This window comes from Synchytrium microbalum, assembly GCF_006535985.1.
Source record: "Synchytrium microbalum strain JEL517 chromosome Unknown SmJEL517_scf0018, whole genome shotgun sequence".
NCBI lineage: Eukaryota > Fungi > Chytridiomycota > Chytridiomycetes > Synchytriales > Synchytriaceae > Synchytrium > Synchytrium microbalum.
This window is the reverse complement of record NW_022158367.1, coordinates 404,438-425,386: the sequence shown is the minus strand read 5'-3', so window position 1 is coordinate 425,386 and position 20,949 is coordinate 404,438. Positions and strand designations below refer to the sequence as shown.

Genomic DNA, 20,949 nt, shown 5'->3' with positions numbered 1-20,949 from the left:
TGTATGTGGCCCTATGGTTTTTATATTATTATACTATATTAGTTACATTTGTATAGTAATCCTTTCCATACATACACTATTGAAAAAAAAAAAAAATACCAGCATCAACAACAACAGCACCTCTGATCTCGATTGGACCACCAAGATGTAATCGACAACAACGTAGGATGCTAGTGCTGTGGAGACTAGGCCTACTAGCTGCAAAATATAGAGACCAATGCCACAGGTGCCGATATGGAACCATTGCCAGTCGTACCCATGTAGCTGAGTGTCTTGGATTGATATCTAAATGGCTATGATTTCATTCCATTTGCATTTGATACCTCTGGATTCTTGGCCGAAGAAGCTGTAGAAGTGCTTAGAAGGATCCAGAAAGTCACGAACAACAATGTGATGACTGCAAATGAGGGCAAATATATATTTAGGAGGGTGGGATTTGCCATTCAGAAGGGTTTGGCTGTACAATTAGTAGCCAGGTTCTAGGGCGCGATAAGGCCCAGTATTTATGAAATATTGTAACAATTCTCGTAATAGAGAGGTTGCGCAAGTGCCCATATGTTTGTGTAGAATGGCGCGTAAATGCTGCGCTCAATATATAATATATGTGTGAAAAAGGCGTTGCGCATTTTAGTAGTTTGTTTTGAAAATTATGTGTAGACGTTTCAGGGAAAGACACGTATTGGGAGACCTCAAGGAGTTAGAAAAATCGTGTCGTTCAATGTTAATTCAACATGGATCCATTATATGAACTAGGTATATCTGGAATACTGCGTGAAAGATTGTGTAGTGTCGTTTTTGTCGATTTAGTCATTTGATTTACACACCCAGCAGGTGATGAAACTTCAACGGTAGATAGCTTAGTACGTGTTCGTATCGGTGGACTAATGGAATTGACCTTCTTCCTACGACAATGATGCGTGTTACGTCTCCATTCATCCACCACGAATATTAAACGTACTTTGGTGGTATCTATGATCACGGGTATAAAGTGGCCAACACGAGCTCGGGTGATAAACTAGTATCATATGACAACGGTGCATTCTTGGTTAAAAGATCCAATAATGTCTATCCACTGGACATTAGTCTGCACTCTCCTGTAGTTGCCAATGTCTCTCTCTTGGACATAACAACCCTATGGCATCGAAGACTTGGCCATCCATCTGTCAATCGTATGAAAAGCACTCTTCCAGACATCGACTTTGACTCTCATTTGCAAGAATGCCGCTCTTGTATTCGTGGAAAGATGTCAGAGGACTCGTATCCAGCATCTAAATCACCTAATCCATCTGTCTTGGAAGTATTAGCAGCCGATGTTATGGGTCCATTCCGTAAAGCATCTAGAGATGGGTCTATTTACTACTTGGCTGTCATAGATATTGGTAGCCACTATGGTTGGATTATCCCATTGAAGAACAGGGCAGATGCTACTCCTCGCATTGCAGATCTCATTCGCCTCCTAGAGACTCAATACAGCGACCGTAAAATCAAGGGCCTAGAGACCGATAATGCTCCTGAATTCACCGGTAAAGTCATGCAGGAATTCTTACGTAGTCGAGGGATCATCCATCGACTCACTATGGCTTACTCGCACGCTCAAAATGGTGCTATAGAACGATACAACCGCACTATCCAAGAACGTAGTAAAACAATGTTGGATGCTGCAAATTTGGATTCTCGTTTTTGGGGTTGATGGTATGCTCACGGCTGTCTATTTGGAAAACCGGACTACTACCAGTGCTCTCAAAGCTCATATCACACCATACGAAGCTCTCAACGGCAAGGCTCCAACTTGTGATAATCTTCGTATCTTTGGGTGTGATGCCATCTGCCACGATCCAACACAGCTCGATAAACAGAATCCACGAGCCATAGATGCTGTCTTTATTGGCTACGAACCTACTCCATTTGAATCAATTAGAGGCTGGCGTTTTTGGGATGTAGAATCACGAAAGATTTTTTATTCACGAAATGTGATTTTCTTGGAAGAATCTAATGATACCATGCCAAAATCTAAATTGTCAGACGTAGCTGGTATAGATGCATCTGGCAAACAAAGCTTATCTCCGGCATCACGTAAATTGGCTGCGAAAAACACTGATAATCAGCTCTCGACGAGATCAGACTTTATGGAATTCCTCGATGAATCAGCATCCGACACCGATAAACTTGAACCTCCTTATCGTGCTCCATCTCCTCAACTGGTTTTGAGAGCTTTAGCCAGGAATCCTGGCCAGCAACGCCGTGTAGAGGTCCGAACACCTTCTCCAGAGTACGAAGATGCTAATAGTAACCATGATGGAGATCGAGGCGACGCCTCTCCTGAGCCAGATCCTGCTCCTGCTCCAGGTTTTAATGAAGATGAAGAGGAAAACCAACCTCGTCGTAGTCGTCGTGAGAATGCTGGGAAGATTAAACCATGGTGGATCGTCAATGCTGCTACCCTTAAAGACGCACCCAGTAACCATACCAACAGTGTCATCGTACCTCACTCCTTTAAAGCTGCCATCAAGTTTGATGAGGCTACTTCATGGATCACTGCTATGTCTGAAGAAATATCTGCAATGGTCGCAAATGACACTTGGGAACTAGTAGAAGCTCCTCGCTCAGCACGCATTCTTCCTGGCAAGTGGGTATACACTCCCAAACCAGATAAGTATGTTGTTGTCACTCGGTATAAAGCTAGGTGGGGTAGTCCACGGAAATCGTCAGATTGACGGAGTCGACTTCACCGAGACGTTTGCTCCAACATCCCACCTTCCAACTCTCCGAATTCTTATCTCGTTGATTGCTGCTCATGGCTGGCATTCTAGCGCTTTCGACATTACTACTGCTTTCTTAAACGGTGAAATGTCTGAAGAGGTGTATGTGCGTCAACCAACTGGGTTTGACGATGGAACTGAACGTGTCTGCCGTCTTCATAAATCACTGTATGGCCTTCGTCAAGCTCCTCGTGTATGGTTTCAGCTGCTATCCTCTTGGATGTTGGAACATGGTCTTTTGCCGTCTAATGGTGATCCGTGTCTGTATGTTGGCAAGTCTAGTCATGGTCAAGACATGTATGTCCTAGTACATGTTGATGACGTTTTGATCGCATCGCCTTCTGCAGAAGCAATTGCTGAACTAGAGTCATACTTGGAGTCATCGTTTCGTTTGGAGAAGGGAGGGGACCTTGTATGGTTTCTGAACATCAATTTCGAACGTGACTTCAAGAGGAGTAAAATCTACATGTCTCAAGTCAAATATGTTGACGACATTCTCGGAGCATTTGGAATGACTGATTGTAATGCCCAACCGACACCTCTAGCACCAGGATATGATACTCCACAACCAGACTCACCACCTTGTGAAATGCCTAAATATCAAAAGGCGCTTGGAATGCTGCTCTATTTAGCACGATGCACTCGACCAGACTTAATGACTGCTGTCTCCATTTTGGCCAAGTACTCATCTAATCCTACCCAGTATCATTGGGCTGGTATCATCCATATCCTTAGCTATGTAAAAGGTACTCGTGAATACCGACTAAGTCTTGGTGGTGCTGATCTGCTAGTTTACTCAGATGCGGACTGGGCCAAAGACGTCAAAGATAGAATCTCTAGATCTGGTGTCGTAGCATTGATGGGGACTGGAGCCGTATGTTGGAGCTCTAGGAAGCAACAACCTGTAGCCCAGTCGTCAACTGAAGCCGAATACTATGCTTTGGCTGAGGCAGTAAAGGAAGTCTTATGGCTGCAAACTCTGTTGAAAGGCATCAACCAACCAGTAAAGCTTCCAACTACCATTCACGAAGATAATAGAGGTGCTCAGCTAGGATAGTGGCTGAAAACTCAGTCTTGTTAACCCGTGTAAAAGATATAGATATCCGTTACCACTTCTTGCGACAACATGTTGCTAATGGGACTGGAGTCTTGGTTGCTATAAGCCGACAATTGAACATATAAGAGTATTTGGGTGTGAGGTATGGGTTCTTGTGCCTCCTGAAACAAGGCGAAAGTTAGACAAACGTGTCACAAAGAGAATTTACGTTGGCTGGATATCCAAAACCATAATCAAAACCATGGACGGTCTAACGGGGCGGGTACAAGCTGCTAGATTACAACACTGCGTGTTTCGAGAAACAGTCTTCCCATCCATCAAAGATCATTTCACATATGACAATGATGACTTTGACGATGAGCCAAACGAAGAGGAAGCATCGCAACGAGTTAAGTTTCTACTGAGCAAAAGAAACCAACTGTCAATTACAACAACAAAGAGAAAACGAGATGTCGACACATACGATACAGAGGAAGAAGACTCCGCATAAGATTCACAATCTGAGGACGAGAGAATGCCTGATAGTAGCAGTGACTGACTACTCAGACGATGATCTGCATGACACAACAGGTGTTAACAGAAACATGAAAAGTGTACCAGTCAACGATCCCAACGAACTACCTCACCAGAAAAAGAGCTCCAATGTCAAAAATACACTGTCTGCTAGTAATTCACCGTGGCGAAACCCCTCTTTCCGTCAGGGGGAGTTGGCTAGGAAACCACCGATTGACGTGAGCAAAAGTAGGAGCACAGACAAACAACAAAGGAAGCAAATAGCTCCGAAAGAATTTGTTGTCGATACAAATATACCTCGACTTCGACAAAACCCAAAGAAGAAAACAAATTCAATAGCAGCAGAGGTTGATGAACCAAACTACGTGAATATGTTCACCATCGAGAATGTCGATGTGCGAACCGCAAGTGAAACAATTCCGAGATCGATTGCTGAAGCGATGAAACTTGCGTCATGGCAAAGTTGGAAGCAAGCAGTCGAGAAGGAATACAACAGTCTCAACGAAAGACAGGTGTTCAGCGAACTAACGGAACTACCGAAAGGTAGAAATGCTATAGGTAGCCGACTATTGCTGACACTCAAGACAAGCCCAAGCAAGAAACACAAAGCGAGACTGGTTGCAAAAGGGTTTATACAGCGACATGGTGTAGACTACACGCACACTTACGCTCCAGTGCTGCATATCAATACATATAGGTATTTAATCGGCATTGCAACTCAATGAAATGGGAAATGAGAGCACTTGATGTGGAAACGGCATACCTCCATAGTGAAATAGAAGAAGAGCTGTACATGAAAGTGCCTGACGGAGTGGAAACTCCCCAAATATCAAAAACCCTTGCGTTAAAGTTCAAAAATCACTCTATGGGTTGAAACAAAGTGGAAGACAATGGTACCAGAAGTATGCAGATGTCTTGAAACAACAAGGATTCATCACAACCGAGGAAGCACCAACAGTATTCTTCAAACTGTCAAAAGATGGTCCGTGTATAACCAGTATATATGTTGACGACACCAACGCAATGGGGACACCAGCAGCAGTGGATTGCACCACACAAATGCTGAAGAATACCTTCAAGATGAAGGACTTTGGGACAGTAACGGCTTGTATAGGCGTTCAAATTGATCACTTGAACGGAGGTACATTCTTACATCAGACCCAAATGGTGGATAAAATCCTCAATGCAACAAACTTGGTTGACATTCCAACAGAGACAACACCATTGAAAGTTAAAGGTTCGGTGGGATGATGATATCTACCGAAGTCTAACAGAAGATGAAGAAGCATATACGTACATTGAGTCTTATAGATCAATCATAGGAATGTTGTCTTATCTTGCCAATACGACACGGCCTGATATAAGTTTTTCAGTAAACTTGTTGGCGAGATTCTCGAACAAGCCCAGCAATCGCCATTATGAAGGGATTAAGCATATTTGTGCGTATTTGAAAGGCACAAGAGATTATGGGTTGTTCTTCAGGAGAACGACAGATACAACTGTAAAAGTCATGGGATATTCTGATGCTGGTTACTTGTCAGATTCGCGTACAACAAAGTCACAAACGGGATATGTGTACACGGTTAATGGAACGGCCTTCTTGTGGCATTCATGCAAACAACCCTTGAATACAACATCCTCGTATGAAGTAGAGCTTATGGCAATGTACGAAGCTTGCAGAGAATTGACATGGTTGATGAAGTTCTCAAACACAATGCAAGACACGTTGAAAGAAGGAATATTACACAAACCAATTCCAATGTACATGGATAATGAAGCTGCCTTCAACAACATAACCCAAGGGTATATTAGAACTCGTGCGAACATGCATATACAACCAAAGTTCTATAAGACTAAAGAGTACATTACTCAAGGTCTAATGAGACTCAACCATATACCTGGTGATGACAACCCAGCTGATATCTTGACCAAAACACTACCCACATTGGCGCATGAGAAGCATGTGGCAAAGCTAGGGCTTATTTCGCAGAAATCCCTATTTGAAGCTAGCTAGTGTTGAGTGGGAGTGTTGATATCTCCGTGTGATAGACAACCCTAGCTGCGCTTCATCCATTTGTAGTGGTTCCTGATTGGTATCTGACAATACAATCATTCACACACATTGATCAGTGCAGTTTCGCGTATAGCTCAACACTCAGCTTAATCATCTTCACATGTCTGCGCACTCATCACAACCAAAAAAAATTAAGCTATATGCCTCCAGGTTCTTTGTTTAGAATCGTCTTTTTTCAAGGTACTTTAGCTGTTCAGCTCGATCTGCTGCCTTTGGTCGTGATGCCCTCGTTTTTTGAACGTCAAACTCAATTTCACTGCCTCTCAGCTCTTGCCATATAATGTCCTGCTTTAATTTGAAACATGGGAGATTCAGCAGGGTCGCCATGCTTCCTCTGTTGACATTGAGAATTGTGGAAGTTGCGTTTGTGATACATGAGCGTACGTGCGAAGCGAACATTTTTTAAAAAGTATTCATCTGATTTTTTGATTTATCATTGGCCCTTCTGTGTCCGTATAATCATTCCATTATTATTATCACTTATTATACAGTACATCTGACATATCAAATACTTTGACTCCAGACTTCCACTCTTAAATCTACTCTCAAACACTTCACTCAAAGTCTACTACACTACACTCAAAATGACCTACTTATCTCTCTCTATCTCTGTGCTTCTTATCACTTGTTGCCTTCAAAGGCTAGACGTGAATTGGTTTGTCAAGATTGATTGTATTGTGTCGCAGTCTGAATCTGGAGCTTCTGCTTGGCAGACTTTGACTCGGGAATACATCGTCTGTCACCACTCTCTTCTATATTGAGGTAACTCAATAGACAAAGAATCGAATAGTCAAGAAAGTCGACACGATCAAAACAACACGACGTGTCATAATTCTACTCATAAAAATCATCAGGTCATTTATATTTTTTTTTTTTTTTTTTTCAATAGTNNATAGTATAATAATATAAAAACCATAGGGCCACATACACCGGCCTATTATATCCCTTGGGATACAGACCACCTATACACGTGGTTCAAACACCTTAATGTTTAAACCACACTAATTTATATCAGGTCATTTATAAAGAAGCACGGCAACAGAAGGACTAGTACTATGGGTAAAACTGTTTCAACGAGCTCTCAACAATACCTTTGATGAAGTTGAAGGCCTACAGGCAGCAGTAAGGCTACCAGCAAATCGTACTGTCTATGACCTGTTGGACTTTCTCAAGAAAGATACCTTCAAAGACGATCTTCCTGGTATCGGTGCTGCTAGACTGGAAGTTTTTGTGGATGATACGTTTCAGAGGGCCTTGCTATCATCGATCAAGAACTTCAGTCCACCAGACGAGGCCAATATGTATTGTCAGGCCACCTCCTCGTGACGGTATGTCCCTGCTCACTAGTTGAGTACTCTTTGTCAACTTAATTCATATTTGCAAACTATTTGCAAACTTTTGGCAGCTACCAATGAAAACATCGTCGCAGAAGAAGGACGTATTGCCAGGGAATCTTGGGACTCGTCTAGGCGAAGATGCATATGGTGCTCAAGGTGGTGGAAATATCCTTTCTTTATTTACGGTAAAAACGTTGAACTTTCTATGCACTTCAGATTTTTCCAATTTATAACGCTCCGTTTTTGCAGCGTCCTCGACGCTCTCTGGTCACGTCTGAATGGATCGAATTAATGAGCGCTATATTATCTGTATTTGGGGGTATAGTGACCATCGGTATCACCGTGTTTGGTTTGGAACCTTAGGAGGTGATCGTGGTCGCTACTATAGCTGCCATTATCACAGCTTTGTTGATGTACCCATTGGAGGTACATACGAGTCAAGGAGCATATATCTGGAAGCTACGCATAAGTATTACACGTGCTGTTCGACCAGAAACAGCGGTTCCTCCTCCACCAGCTCAAACGTAAATTCACCAAAAACATTTGGTAGAAATAACAGAATGCTGATTCTATATTTCATGCCCAATAAACATTTTCAAGCATCTGAAACCCATCACATGTTTATTGAAATTGCGTTTTTTGTTCTCATGGCCAAACTGGGTCATAAAATCTACACATCGACCGAATGTAATTCTGCAGAGGGTCAAGAGCTGGCACTCTTCTTCTTTTTCTTTATAGGCTGAGCCTCCCCGCCAATGAATTTTAGCAATTCGTCGACTGGAAGATGTCCTCGTGAGGCTCCATTTTCTGCCGTCACTGACTTGACTAGTTTCTGTTTCCTTTCTTGTCTCTTTTTGGATTCCTGTTCCTTTTTGGCCTATGTGGATGTAGATTGAGGTTGTTAGAGTTCAGGTGTTATGTCAGCAAAGAAAAAAGAAGGCTGTTGATGATATAAGTATGGCCCAAAAAAAAAAGCTAGGGGTAGGGTAGGGGTAGGGTTTTTTTTTGGGCCATACTTATATCATCAACAGCCTTCTCAGTAATGGTTCTCAGCAACGCTGCAGATTCCTGTGTTCGAGGATCATTCAAACCAAGCTTCTCCTTGTAAAAGTTGAAGGCAGCTCGTTCAGAAGCTAATGCTTTGCGATAGTCACTCATCAAGAAATACGATTTCGTCAATGACTGATATTTCGTCAATGACTGATATGATACTGCTGTCAGAATAGCATCACGACCAAGTAATTCTTCATTTGTTGCTGCTGCTCTTTCAAAGAATAGAGTCGATAATGGGTAGTCCTTGAGTTTTTGAAGCATGGTAGCAATATTGGCCTAGATTTTTTGAAAAGGAAAAATGAGAACAAGAGATTGAAAGACATTTTTGATGAAGCAAAGTTTTCTTACATCTGCTGAGGCATCCTCAGGATGTTTATCACCTCCAGTCAACATCTCCCAATACTGAAGAGCCCAACGCATATACTTGAGACCAGCATGCAAGTTGTTGAGTGAGTATTCAAAGTATCCCAAATTCATCTGTTGAGGGAAAAAAGACCACAGTTGTTACATTAATGTGAAACACATCAGGATCTCAAAAATTGCATCTTAACGATCACTAACTTAAATGTTGTTGTAAAGTATCAGGATCATCAACGCCCAAAGTCCGTTCCAAAACAATAACACCCTTTCTCTGCAACTCACAAGCAGTCTCAAAATTCTTATTGCTGAAATGTATCATTGCCAATTGAGCCAACGCACGACCCGTCTCAGGATGCACAGGTCCATATACTTGTTCGTTAATAGTGACAGAGTCCGTGATGAGTTCTACACCAAAATCTTTCTGGCCTTTCGACAAGGCCATTTTACCATGCTCGGCAGCTTCTTCGACCATACCAGATCGGGGTTCTGGGGCTTTTATGATTGGATACAGGTTGATGACATCGGATGGTTGGAAGGATACAGCTTGTTGAGCTAGACCATAATCCCGAGCTTCGATTTGAATACCAACTTTGATACATATAGATCGTAGCAGGCGTAGACGACGGGACTTCCACCATGATGGTGCGAGGGTGTATCGGAATCGAGACAGGACTTCTCGTTGTATACGTTCGTGTAGTAAAGCTGGTGTTAATGCAGCAAACGGTGGTGGTGCATTGGAGTTTGGCAGGAGCTAGTGGTGTGTGTTGTGAGCAACTACGTTTGCATATGACTTGACCCGTCATTTTCGAAAGCGACAAAAAACGAACCAATGGACTTTTCAAGATTACTTACAGAGGAGTGCAGAGATTCAACTGGTGCCGTAACAGTGACTCCGTCATCAGAAAACAGACAATGCAAAAAGTGACTGACACAATGAGACCAGAGATAGCTTGGAGTATCCTTTAGATAGTCTCGTAGCACCTTCTTGGCACCTCGAGCCATCATTTCCTGTTAATATAATTCCAAGGTATACTTGATACCATAATTTGGAAGCTTGGTTTCAAAGAATTCGGCGAGGTATCCTAAATACCTCATATTGATGCCTCTGGCGTGCATCTTTTTAGTCAATGCTTTTCCATCCAAAGGGTGTGTAGAAGGGTTGTTGATTACATCGACGATCTAATTGCGATATGAAGTGAGACCTTCTGTGCACATTTTTTTGTCTGGTAGAAGAGCTCTGAATTGAACTTACGAAACCGGGTATCATTTGGTCAGTGATGTACTTGGAAGCTTGACGGACGATTTCATTTTCAGCCTCAATGACCTCTTATCTGAAGAATCCTTTGTTCCATTTTGCTCAGTCTCAGCGACACCATTCTCATCTGATCCATTTGCTCTTGATGAATCGACACCATTTTCGACAGCATGACCATTTCCAATGGCTTCAACTGGATCATTTTCTACAGCATTGGCCCTTTCTGCCTTTTCTGCAGCAAATTCTGCCTCAAGCTAGGACACAATTCATAGGAAGATGTGTTTTAGTTCAGACTTGACAGAACACGAAAAAAAACCTTACTAGACGATCTGTCATTCAACTTACTTGAGGACGATTAGCCAACAAGAACTCTCTAACTTTAAACTCCATAAAGTTTTCAATGAGCTCATGACGTAAGAACACCATCTTGTGCGGATATGGGTTCTCAGCAGCTTCCTTCTCGACTCTTTCCAAGAATTCACAACCCACTGCTGTCAATCGATACAAGTCCAGCAAGTACATGCGACCATCATTACCCAAAATTCCTTTAGTATCTACTGACGTCCATAACGAATGCGACTTGCCATCCCCGTCTTCAACGACATGTTCGACCAGATGCAAATCGGTAGCAACTCGTTGAGCCAATTCATGGAACTTTGGATCGCTGGCAATCTCTTTACCAGAATCGACCGCACCATACGTGACTGCATTCTGCTGCTGCTGACTTTTACGTAGCAGGCCAGGTATGATTGTTTGAGCGAGAATACGACGACCAGCATAGTCAATCAATGCACTCTCTAGTGTATAACACCCTTCAATTTCTCTCGAGTTCAATACACGGACACCATCAACGTCTTTTGATATAGTGACGTGGGCTGCTTCTGAGCCTCCAAAGCTTTCCAGTCTACGATCAGCATCTGCACCAGCAGAGAAGAAGATGTTTTCGTGGATGAATATTTGATGGGATTCAGGCTCTTGAGGATTGATTGGCTGTAGGGCCTTTTTGGCAATAGCCAAGGCACCTTTGATGGCAGCATCAACGAATTCAACATGTAGTTTGGTGGATGTGGCGTCTCTTATTATACGCTCCTGTTTGTGCGAATATTGGCAGTTGTCAGTGTTGAGAAAACACATCACCTCTTTTCTTGTTTGTAAAACTTGCCTGTGGTGTAGAATGTGGCAACTCCCGACTACTTTGAATATCTTCATTCCAATCACGAGCGCCCCACAGTTCCATCGCATCAGTAGCTGACATATACACATCTAGAGTTCTAGCTGAATCAGCAGAGTGTGGTCGAGACTTTACACACGAAGGATGAGATACGACGTTGGAAGCCACCAACATGATTTCGAATGGATGACGTTTAGCAGTGATTTCTTGCAATATAGTAAAATGCGATGCAAATAATGGAGATGCGGACGATAACATGCCAGGAAGTGTATGCCAGTGATGCGATTTCGGTAATGCTGGAGCTGGATTAAAGACTGTATCGGTTGAGCTGTTTATGGAAAGAGCGGATGCTGAGCAAGTTATGTGCAATTGTTCGTTTTCTAGCGAGGTTGCTACTAGATATGTAAGGCCGCCCATCATTCGACGTTGATGAGGTATAGTAGGTGATCGGACGCCATCTGGTACAGCATGTTCAAGGGAGGATGTTGGTATATCATCGAATTCATAGTCATGAAAGGGATGTTTGATTGATGGATTGGCAGTCTCGTCAGCGTTTGCTGCTGCACGAGAAGGAGATGGTGCGTTGTGTACATTTTTTTTCTTGCCACTGCTCTTTTTAGGTGTCTTTGTCTCCATTAAAGTTGCTATATCGACATTCTCGCCAGATATGGCAGTCAAGTAGGAGATTCCAGCATCGACACCGTCTTGAGGCAATATATTGTGAAAGTAACTTAACACTTCCCGAAACCTAGTTACGTGTATCCTAACATCTGTCCGAGTATGGATCTATATGATGACGAAAGTGATTAATCTGATTCCAGTATTCTTCGATTCCAATGTTGGTTATATGTTGAGCCCACTGAAAGGGCCAGCAAGCGTGTTCGGCTCAAACTGGCTTCTTTCAGAAGGCATCATTTGAGAACAAGGTTCAAGAACACATTCAAACTTCGAGTTCACACATTTGCTGCAGCAACTTGAGGACGATCTAGGACGATCATATTGCATGTTAGCATTGAACAAATAGGACAGTCCTCTCAAACTACATTCAAACATCAACATTTCTCAATAATATTCAGACCTGTGTTGCTTCAAAGCATATGAACAGGGTGTCGAGGAAATCAGACATTTGGCACCATTTGATCCAAGAAAGGGAGCAGCAAGGAGTGAGTTTATGATACCGGATCGATTGCCGTTGACCGGACCTCCTCGAAACGCCAAAACTTGGTTGACTGTCAGGCTGAACTTCGCTTGAGTTGTCGATGTTCTTGAAGAGAGTGCGGAAACCTAACAGATTTCACTAAGAATGATTGTAATATGTTAGTTATGTGTGCATGCATGCTCTGCGCTGCATCCCTCCTCCTCCTTCTCGAAAACTGTGAAGCAGGTGGTTGGTTTTGATGTTCAGAGTTTGACTGTCCAGTTCTCCATTGATCCATTGGGGGAGCAGTGTGAGAAGCGGTAGCGGCTACGTGTTGGGCATGCAGAAGAAGCCGTTCTGGTCGAAACCGCTACTGATCCTTGTCTTTTCTGAGCGAAAGTTAAAATCATGAAAACACGGTTTTGGATATATACTTCTAATGGAGGAAGTAGTCGCATGGGTCAAGCTATACGATGGAGGTCCCAAGAGTGTCTTTGTTCAAGTTGAAGGCATGCGTGCAGCTCAAGTAAGGCTGCCACCAGATAGGAATGCTTACAATTTATTGGAATATCTCGTAGAGGATACATTCAGGGATGACTTGACTGGTTTTGTTGCTGCTGAATTGACTGTGTATATGGACAAGGATACAGAATGGAAGACGCCTGTGAGACCAGACCTATCATTCGCCAACATTGCTAAAACATCATCTTACAAGTTTCCGCTCAAAGTTGTCAGACCGAAAAAACCACAAGGTGTGTCCATGCTCCCTATTCAAGTATGCTTCAACAATTTTATTCATCCCTCGTACTCCTATCCCCATCAAGTTTATTCATCTCGTGTTCCAGTTGCCCGACCACGTCCACGTCCAGCTTCAGCTCCAGCATTGGGTCCAGGTATTTATATATACGTTTAGATTCATTGGTTTCACTAGTCTCATATGATTTAACGACTTTGGTATTTCTTGTCTCATAGGATTACTCAATCGGTTCATGGTAACTCAGAGACAGCCAAACAAAGACAAGAGGAGATTTATGGAACTCACATTTGGTTCAGACCCTTTTAGGAATCATGGGAAAAACTGACGCTCGCGAAGCGCAGCCTAGTTCTGGCAGTGACGACGCCTTGCGCAACAATGGGATACGATACGATTATAGTGGGGCGCTTGATGGGAACAGTGGAGGAGGCAGTGGTAGCCTTGTGCAGACTGTTGGTGGGGATAATCGTGGGAGTGGTATTGGTCGAGTGGGCACCACCCGAAGGCGCGGGTTTGTGAGACGCAATTTGTAGCTACAATTTATTTCGCAGAAAGGATCATTCATCTCTTAGAGTCAATCTTGTAATTGCGGCTGTTGTTAGTTAAAACTAGTCTGAACTGCAGGATTTTGATTTCCTGTTTGGATGTTTTTGTGGTGACAGAGCCACATGGAGCAAACGAACACAAGCGGCTACATGAATCATCAAACATACCCTCTCGATGGTCTCATCACCTTCAATGAGCTCTTGATATCCCTTCTTGGATGCTGGATCCAACAATGAATAAACATCTGGCTCATCTTCTTCTTCCAATACAGACTCTGCTGGTGAACACCTAAGAAGAATACACAACTTAAAGGAATCAATATTTAAATGGGCATATTGATATACGGACATACGGACCACTGCTAGGTAGCTTTATAGCATAGTAAATGCTTGCTCTAAAAGACTGTTTGCAAAAGTGCAAACTCGAAATTTCAGGTCCTGCAATACAAGATGAACGAAACGCGCATGTTTATGTAGAACTTGGTAGTGGCACGTAGACATGCTTAAATCAGTAATTAGCGCGTAATACCTTCCATGGACCCTCTATCATGCCAAAAGTGTTGAGAAGCTCGTCGTTCCTCAATTTTTTGCATCCACGCTTACAAGAATCATACATATCAAACTTGGACAAGGAGAGCACACACGTTATAATTAGACTGGTTCCTAACTGATCTTGGTCCTCTCCGTCTCCCTTAGTAGTCGAAAAGGCTAGAAAGATGACGCAGCAACCAGCAGATCAGATGCAAATTGGACGTGGCAAAGGATCATCGATATTCGAAAACGATGTCATTGGTCGTGACGAGCTTCGCTATGCTGGTAAAAAACTCACAGACCCAATCAACACTGCCGAAGTCAGTTACATTTCTTGTGTAGTTTTTTTTAGTCATTTTTTGAAGCTTTGGTGTTGATTCTTGGTCAATAACTCGTTACGTGCCTAATAGGATAAATGGCGTCTATTACCAGCATTCTTGCAAACAAAAGGGCTCATCAAGCAACATATAGATTCCTACAACTACTTCATCGAAACGGAATTGAAGAAAATCATACAAGCAAACTCGAGGATCGAGTCTGATGTGGATGATCGATTCTGGCTAGAGTGCGTCTAACTTTTTGAGTACATCTGCTATTAGAGATGCTGTCTCGTGATGCACCGCGTCAAAGTTTGATACGCGATAACGTACTGACTCATTCTCAACACCCCTACTTAGATTCAAAGACATCCGTGTCGAACCACCCACAGACTATGATTCTCAAACAGCTGTTGCTCTCAAAGTCACTCCTCAGATCTGTCGATTACGAGATGTCACTTATGCTGGTAACATTGTCGTTGACTTTCAATACACCAAGGGCCTTCAAGTTGTGTCTGCCAGAGGAAAAGCTATTGGTCGCATGCCAATCATGCTTCGATCATCCAAATGTGCTTTGAATGGATTGAATCCTGAAGAGGTCGCTGGCAAGGGTGAATGTCCACTTGATCCAGGTGACTACCTTGCTCGCTCTGTTGCGTTTTGTGCTATCATCGCGTCATACAATAAATGGGAACATTTGAAATCCATGGGCGGCTTCGTTGAATGAAAGACCATTCCTTCATTTGGAATTTATAATTAACTGCATTCGTAAACCTCAACCGCCACCTCACTCATTATTACGCCGATTCATTTAGGGGGATACTTCATAATAAAAGGTGTCGAAAAGGTTGTCTTGATTCAAGAACAATTATCAAAGAATCGTATTATTGTTGAAACAGATCGTCAAGGTCAAATCTCTGCCAGCGTCACCTCTTCAACTCAGGAAAAAAAGTCAAAAACCAACATTGTATATACTAAAGCTGGTCAAGTTGTATTAAAACACAACTCTCTTACTGCTGATATACCCATTGCCATAGTAATGAAGGTGTGTGACTTGTGCTGAGAGACGTGTTACGGTGTGGATGAAGGTGTCCCGTAGGAATGTTGTGGGCTGCTGCGTTTTTGCCCCACCAACTCCAGATTCTCTAATCTCCCTCCTATAACTTAGGCAATGGGAACTCATGCTGATATAGAGATTGCAGAGTTGGTCTGTGGAAGTGACCAGGCCTACTTGAAACTCTTTGAGCAATCGATTGAGTGCCCAACGCCATCGGACTCACCAGTCCTTACTCAAACACAAGCACTACGATATATCGGTCAGCGGGTGCGTCTTGGAAGTAAAACCAATCGTGTGGGATTCAAGCTGGACTGGGTATCGGAAGCACGAGATGTGCTTGCCAATACCGTCCTCGCTCATATACCAGTAGAACCAGTACATGGTCGTTTCAACTTTCGACCCAAAGTTATATATGTCGCATTGATGGTCCGTCGTGTCTTGCAAGCAGTGCTAGAAGGTGGTGCGGTTGATGATCGGGACTTTGTCGGCAACAAACGTCTCGAACTAGCCGGTCAACTCTTAGCTCTACTCTTTGAAGACCTGTTCAAGTCGTGGACCACGTTTGTAAAACGAGCTATAGATACCCAACTCAAAAAAACCAACCGTAGTTCAGTATACGATGCAGCCACTTCCGTATCGCAATCAACACGCTTCATTACTGAAGGTCTCTTCCGAGCTATATCAACTGGTAATTGGAATGTGAAACGTTTCAAGATGGAACGTGCTGGAGTGACTCAAGTATTGTCTCGACTCTCATATGTGGCTACTCTTGGTATGCTCACTCGTATCCAAAGTCAGTTTGAAAAGACTCGAAAGATCTCTGGGCCACGTTCACTTCAGACATCACAATGGGGAATGATTTGCCCTTGTGATACTCCTGAAGGTGAAGGTTGCGGTCTCATCAAAAATCTTGCTCTGATGACACATATCACGACTGACTCGGATGATGCGCCATTAAAGCACCTGGCTTTCCAATTGGGAGTCCAAGAAATATCTAGGATGATAGGTCTCGACTTGTGGAATCACCCAAACACATATCTTGTATTTTTGAACGGTGTCATAATCGGCGTCCATCACTCTGCCACTGTATTTGTACGTCAACTCCGTCTATTGCGTCGTCGAGGACGTATAACTCCATTCGTATCTGTCTGTAAATCCGATCCTCAAAAGTCTGTACATATAAGCGCTGATGGTGGTCGTATCTGTCGACCATTGATTGTTGTCGAAAAGGGCAAATCAAAGATCGGTAAGAAGGAAATCCGAGATATCATGCGAGGATTTCGTACATTCGAAGACTTAGTAGCTGAAGGCAAAGTCGAATACTTGGATGTGAATGAAGAATCAGATGCTATGGTTGCCATGTATGAAAGGAATGTCATACACGTAGCTGAAGATCATCCTGACTTTGAAAATAACACTACTCATTTGGAAATCGCTCCGTTTACAGCCTTGGGTGCAGTAGCAGGATTAGTACCCTTCCCACATCACAATCAATCAGCTCGTAATACCTTCCAATGTGCTATGGGTAAACAAGCTATGGGAGCGATAGCTTATAATCAGCTCAATCGTATTGAAACTCTCTTGTACCTGTTGGTGTATCCAGAAAAGCCGCTAGTAAAAACTCACACAATTGAAATCATTGGATATGATAAATTACCAGCTGGTCAAAACGCTACCGTCGCAGTCATGTCATACTCTGGATACGATATTGAAGATGCTCTGATCTTGAACAAGGCATCATTAGATAGAGGTTTTGGCAGGTGTCAAGTCATGAGAAAGCATGCTATCGTCATGAAGGAATATGCCAACCGAACACATGATCGTATTGCTGATCCTCAAAAGAATGCGTGGAGCCAACTTTTCCCCAAACACAGTATTCTAGATCCAGATGGTATTGCTTATGTAGGAGCCAAAGTTGAACAGGATGCTATCTTGATCAACAAGGAGGTCCCCACTTCCATATCAACACGGGTACCCCGTAGTGATGGAGCTCCCGAATTAGTGGTTGATCCATCAACCATCCCACATAAGCCAGAACCACTTGTATATAGGTATCCCGATACATCTGTAGTAGACCAAGTAATGACATCCATGAACGAAGAAGGCCATCAAGTATTCAAAATGAACATCCGACAAACCCGTCGTCCCGAAATTGGAGACAAGTTCTCATCTCGTCACGGACAAAAGGGTGTTTGTGGCCTGATTGTAAGTCAAGAAGACCTCCCCTTCTCTGACGCTGGAATTGTACCCGATATTATCATGAACCCACACGGTTTCCCATCTCGTATGACGGTTGGTAAATTGATTGAATTTTTGGCTGGTAAAGCAGGTGTATTGGAAGGAGAGTTCCAATATGGAACTGCCTTCAAAGGTGCCAAAGTGGATGACATGTCGGAGATCTTGGTGAGAAATGGATTTGCGTATTCAGGGAAAGATTGTTTTACGTCTGGGATTACTGGCGAGCCGCTAAAGGCTTATATATTCAATGGGCCAGTGTATTATCAAAAGTTGAAGCATATGGTTGTTGATAAGATGCATGCTCGATCAAAGTAAGTTCTTGAATGCGTGAGAGAAGGATGTATAGTCTTGAAGGCCCAAAAGCCTCTGCAATAGAGAGATGCATGAAACCTGGATCTAACACTCGTTTCCTTCAATACTTTATTAGAGGTCCCAAAGCAGCATTAACTCGTCAACCTACCGAAGGTCGTTCCCGTGATGGTGGTCTTCGAGTTGGAGAGATGGAACGTGATTGTCTCATTGGTCATGGAACCGCTTCTCTCTTGATGGAACGACTCTTGTTGTCATCAGATGCATATGATGTCGAAGTATGTCGAGAATGTGGAATAATTGGTGCTTGGCATGGTTATTGCAATTACTGTGAAAGTCGTGCTGAAGTTGTGTCCATCAAGTTGCCTTATGCTGTGAGTTTGCAATTTTGAGTAGCTCTTAGATTTGTTTTTGGTTGCTTGCTTGCTGACACTGTTCCTTGATAGTGCAAGCTTCTCTTCCAGGAACTGATGTCGATGAATGTGGTGCCTCGAATCACTGTAAGTTGCGTGTGCAAACTGCTGGATTTGCGTGTAACTTTTTTTGGCACTCACTGGAACCAAACACAAACTTATTAGGTACAAGAATGGGAATAGAAATCGAGTTGCTCTCGTGTATAAAATCATTGCTCAGGTGTATAAAGGATGACGTAGAACCTCAAAATACAAACAGAATAGCATCTATGTTTGCTACGCGATTTCACGACGGCAAGGGTCAGAAGCAATTGATCCAACTGACGTTAACATTATGTGTCATTCCACTTTGTTCCTTCTCTTCAGAGATTCTGGGTATTCCTAAACTCAAACTCCAAACACCCCAGTATTCACAAACCCACTCGAAAGCTCAATCAAGACACCACATTCGCTCAATCCAAGGGCCTCATCCCCTAGCAAGGCACACGAAAATGAGTAATCCCAATGCAGCAACAGCAGAAATGGGTGCTCTACGTCTCTTTGTCGCAATGGTTGGAAGAGCAGTCTATCCAACGATGCCTGAGCAAATCATCGCCCTGGATAATATCTCTGCTGTACCATAGTAAGACTTGTATTATTAATCGGATTTGGATACGATTAGACAGACTTGCCTTCCGTCTTCTTAGCATTCGCGACATTGATCTTGCACGATTAATGTTGATGAAGATCAAGGATTTACATAAAGTCGCTGGGCGATTGAAGGGAGATGGATTGATTAAGATGTAATTTGATTCGTTTTGTCGCTATATGAGCAAGTTGGAACTGAAAACGTTTGTCTGCTAGGGAAACACGACAATACCAAGTTGCAACAAGTACACATCGAGTCCCGCACACATTCTACACTGTCGATTACGCTCAATTCGTCAACGTTATCAAGTACAAGGTTGCCAAGGTGTCTAGTACGCTTACGCTTGGTGAAGAAAGGGTAATGTTCTTGCTATACGATTTAAGTTTTGGCAGTTTTTTTGACTCATGATGATTCTTTAGGCACAAAGCGAAGCAGGCTACAAGTGCCCGAAATGCAGCTGGCGAGTCGATGCAACAGGAGCTACACGAGAAATTGATTTTAAGACTGGACTGTTTTTGTGTCAGATGTGCAAGACTGTGCTGGAAAGTGAACATGATTTGGATGATCGGGTTGGGAGATACAAAAAGTAAGGATTTCTACCAAGGACGTGGTATTTTACAAGTTTTTACTTTACTTTTTTCTTTGGTAGGTTTATGAATGGGATGAGACCTATTGTTGACAAGCTGAAGGAGTTTGAGAGGTTGACTTTGCCAGAGTATGTTATTAGATATGATTCGCAGAGATGCAGCGCATTGTTCTCACTAGCTATTGAATAGATACAATCCGGGTATACCTCCATCAACTGGTACCAAAGGTACGATGACGAGTCTTGTAGAAAAACAGCATGAATCGTGAAAGATGACCTGAGCAATGGTTTTACTCTCCATTCTTAACGTTTAGGATCTACTCCTGTCCCAACACCAGAATTATCACACCAAGTTGCTGTGGTTCTCGCGTAGGTTTCTTTTCGTACAGAGAATGCACTCAGTTATGCTCACCTTCATATACATTTGTAGTGGTGAAGACAAGACACCACCAGATTCAAGAGAAGGATCGCCTTCTGGTCAGTTTTAGAAGTTTTGCATCAAATACCACATCCTGCCTTTATATCACTAACTTGGAACATACTTCTTTGATTGAACAGTATCATGGTACGACTCCTATCGAAAAGAAGCAGCAGAAACAGTCGATGAAGATGAGACTCAAGTCATGGCTAATGCCAATTCCACTTTGAAACGATTGCATGAGGCAGATGAGTTTGCCGAGTAAGTGATACAAAAAAAGACACACTGCTTCCCTCAAAAGATCATAATAAACTCAGCCAATGGTTTCTCACAGGTTGCGTAACGTCAAGATGGAATTCGAAGGAGAAGACGACGATGACGATGATGACGTGTTTGAGGAGGTCACCATGTGAGAATTATGTACAAAGAAACACAC

General features: G+C 42.9%; 5 protein-coding genes across 5 annotated transcripts; 2 read left to right on the top strand and 3 right to left on the bottom strand.

Annotated features, from left to right (window-relative positions):
- Positions 1-4,057: 4,057 nt before the first annotated feature.
- On the top strand, positions 4,058-6,343 carry SmJEL517_g03503 (DNA-directed DNA polymerase; the record flags this gene model as incomplete). The annotated part of the gene is made up of 4 exons (XM_031169431.1): positions 4,058-4,204; positions 4,287-4,547; positions 5,230-5,566; positions 5,604-6,343. 4 exons carry the CDS (start codon positions 4,058-4,060, stop codon positions 6,341-6,343), a joined length of 1,485 nt encoding a protein of 494 aa, XP_031024604.1.
- A 2,100-nt stretch (positions 6,344-8,443) lies between these two features.
- Positions 8,444-9,270, bottom strand: SmJEL517_g03502 (uncharacterized protein; the record flags this gene model as incomplete). Its single annotated transcript, XM_031169430.1, has 3 exons — positions 8,444-8,617; positions 8,770-9,069; positions 9,142-9,270. The coding sequence occupies 3 exons, from the start codon at positions 9,268-9,270 to the stop codon at positions 8,444-8,446; spliced, it is 603 nt and encodes a 200-aa protein (XP_031024605.1).
- A 79-nt stretch (positions 9,271-9,349) lies between these two features.
- On the bottom strand, positions 9,350-10,155 carry SmJEL517_g03501 (uncharacterized protein; the record flags this gene model as incomplete). The annotated part of the gene is made up of 2 exons (XM_031169429.1): positions 9,350-9,904; positions 10,006-10,155. The coding sequence occupies 2 exons, from the start codon at positions 10,153-10,155 to the stop codon at positions 9,350-9,352; spliced, it is 705 nt and encodes a 234-aa protein (XP_031024606.1).
- Positions 10,156-10,416: 261 nt separating this feature from the next.
- SmJEL517_g03500 (uncharacterized protein) lies at positions 10,417-12,577 on the bottom strand (the record flags this gene model as incomplete). The annotated part of the gene is made up of 4 exons (XM_031169428.1): positions 10,417-10,662; positions 10,754-11,497; positions 11,541-12,365; positions 12,539-12,577. 4 exons carry the CDS (start codon positions 12,575-12,577, stop codon positions 10,417-10,419), a joined length of 1,854 nt encoding a protein of 617 aa, XP_031024607.1.
- A 579-nt stretch (positions 12,578-13,156) lies between these two features.
- On the top strand, positions 13,157-19,064 carry SmJEL517_g03499 (DNA-directed RNA polymerase; the record flags this gene model as incomplete). The annotated part of the gene is made up of 11 exons (XM_031169427.1): positions 13,157-13,469; positions 13,563-13,610; positions 13,781-13,948; positions 14,713-14,867; positions 14,958-15,112; positions 15,225-15,496; positions 15,680-15,909; positions 16,033-18,470; positions 18,587-18,842; positions 18,915-18,968; positions 19,047-19,064. 11 exons carry the CDS (start codon positions 13,157-13,159, stop codon positions 19,062-19,064), a joined length of 4,107 nt encoding a protein of 1,368 aa, XP_031024602.1.
- Between the last annotated feature and the right edge of the window lie 1,885 nt (positions 19,065-20,949).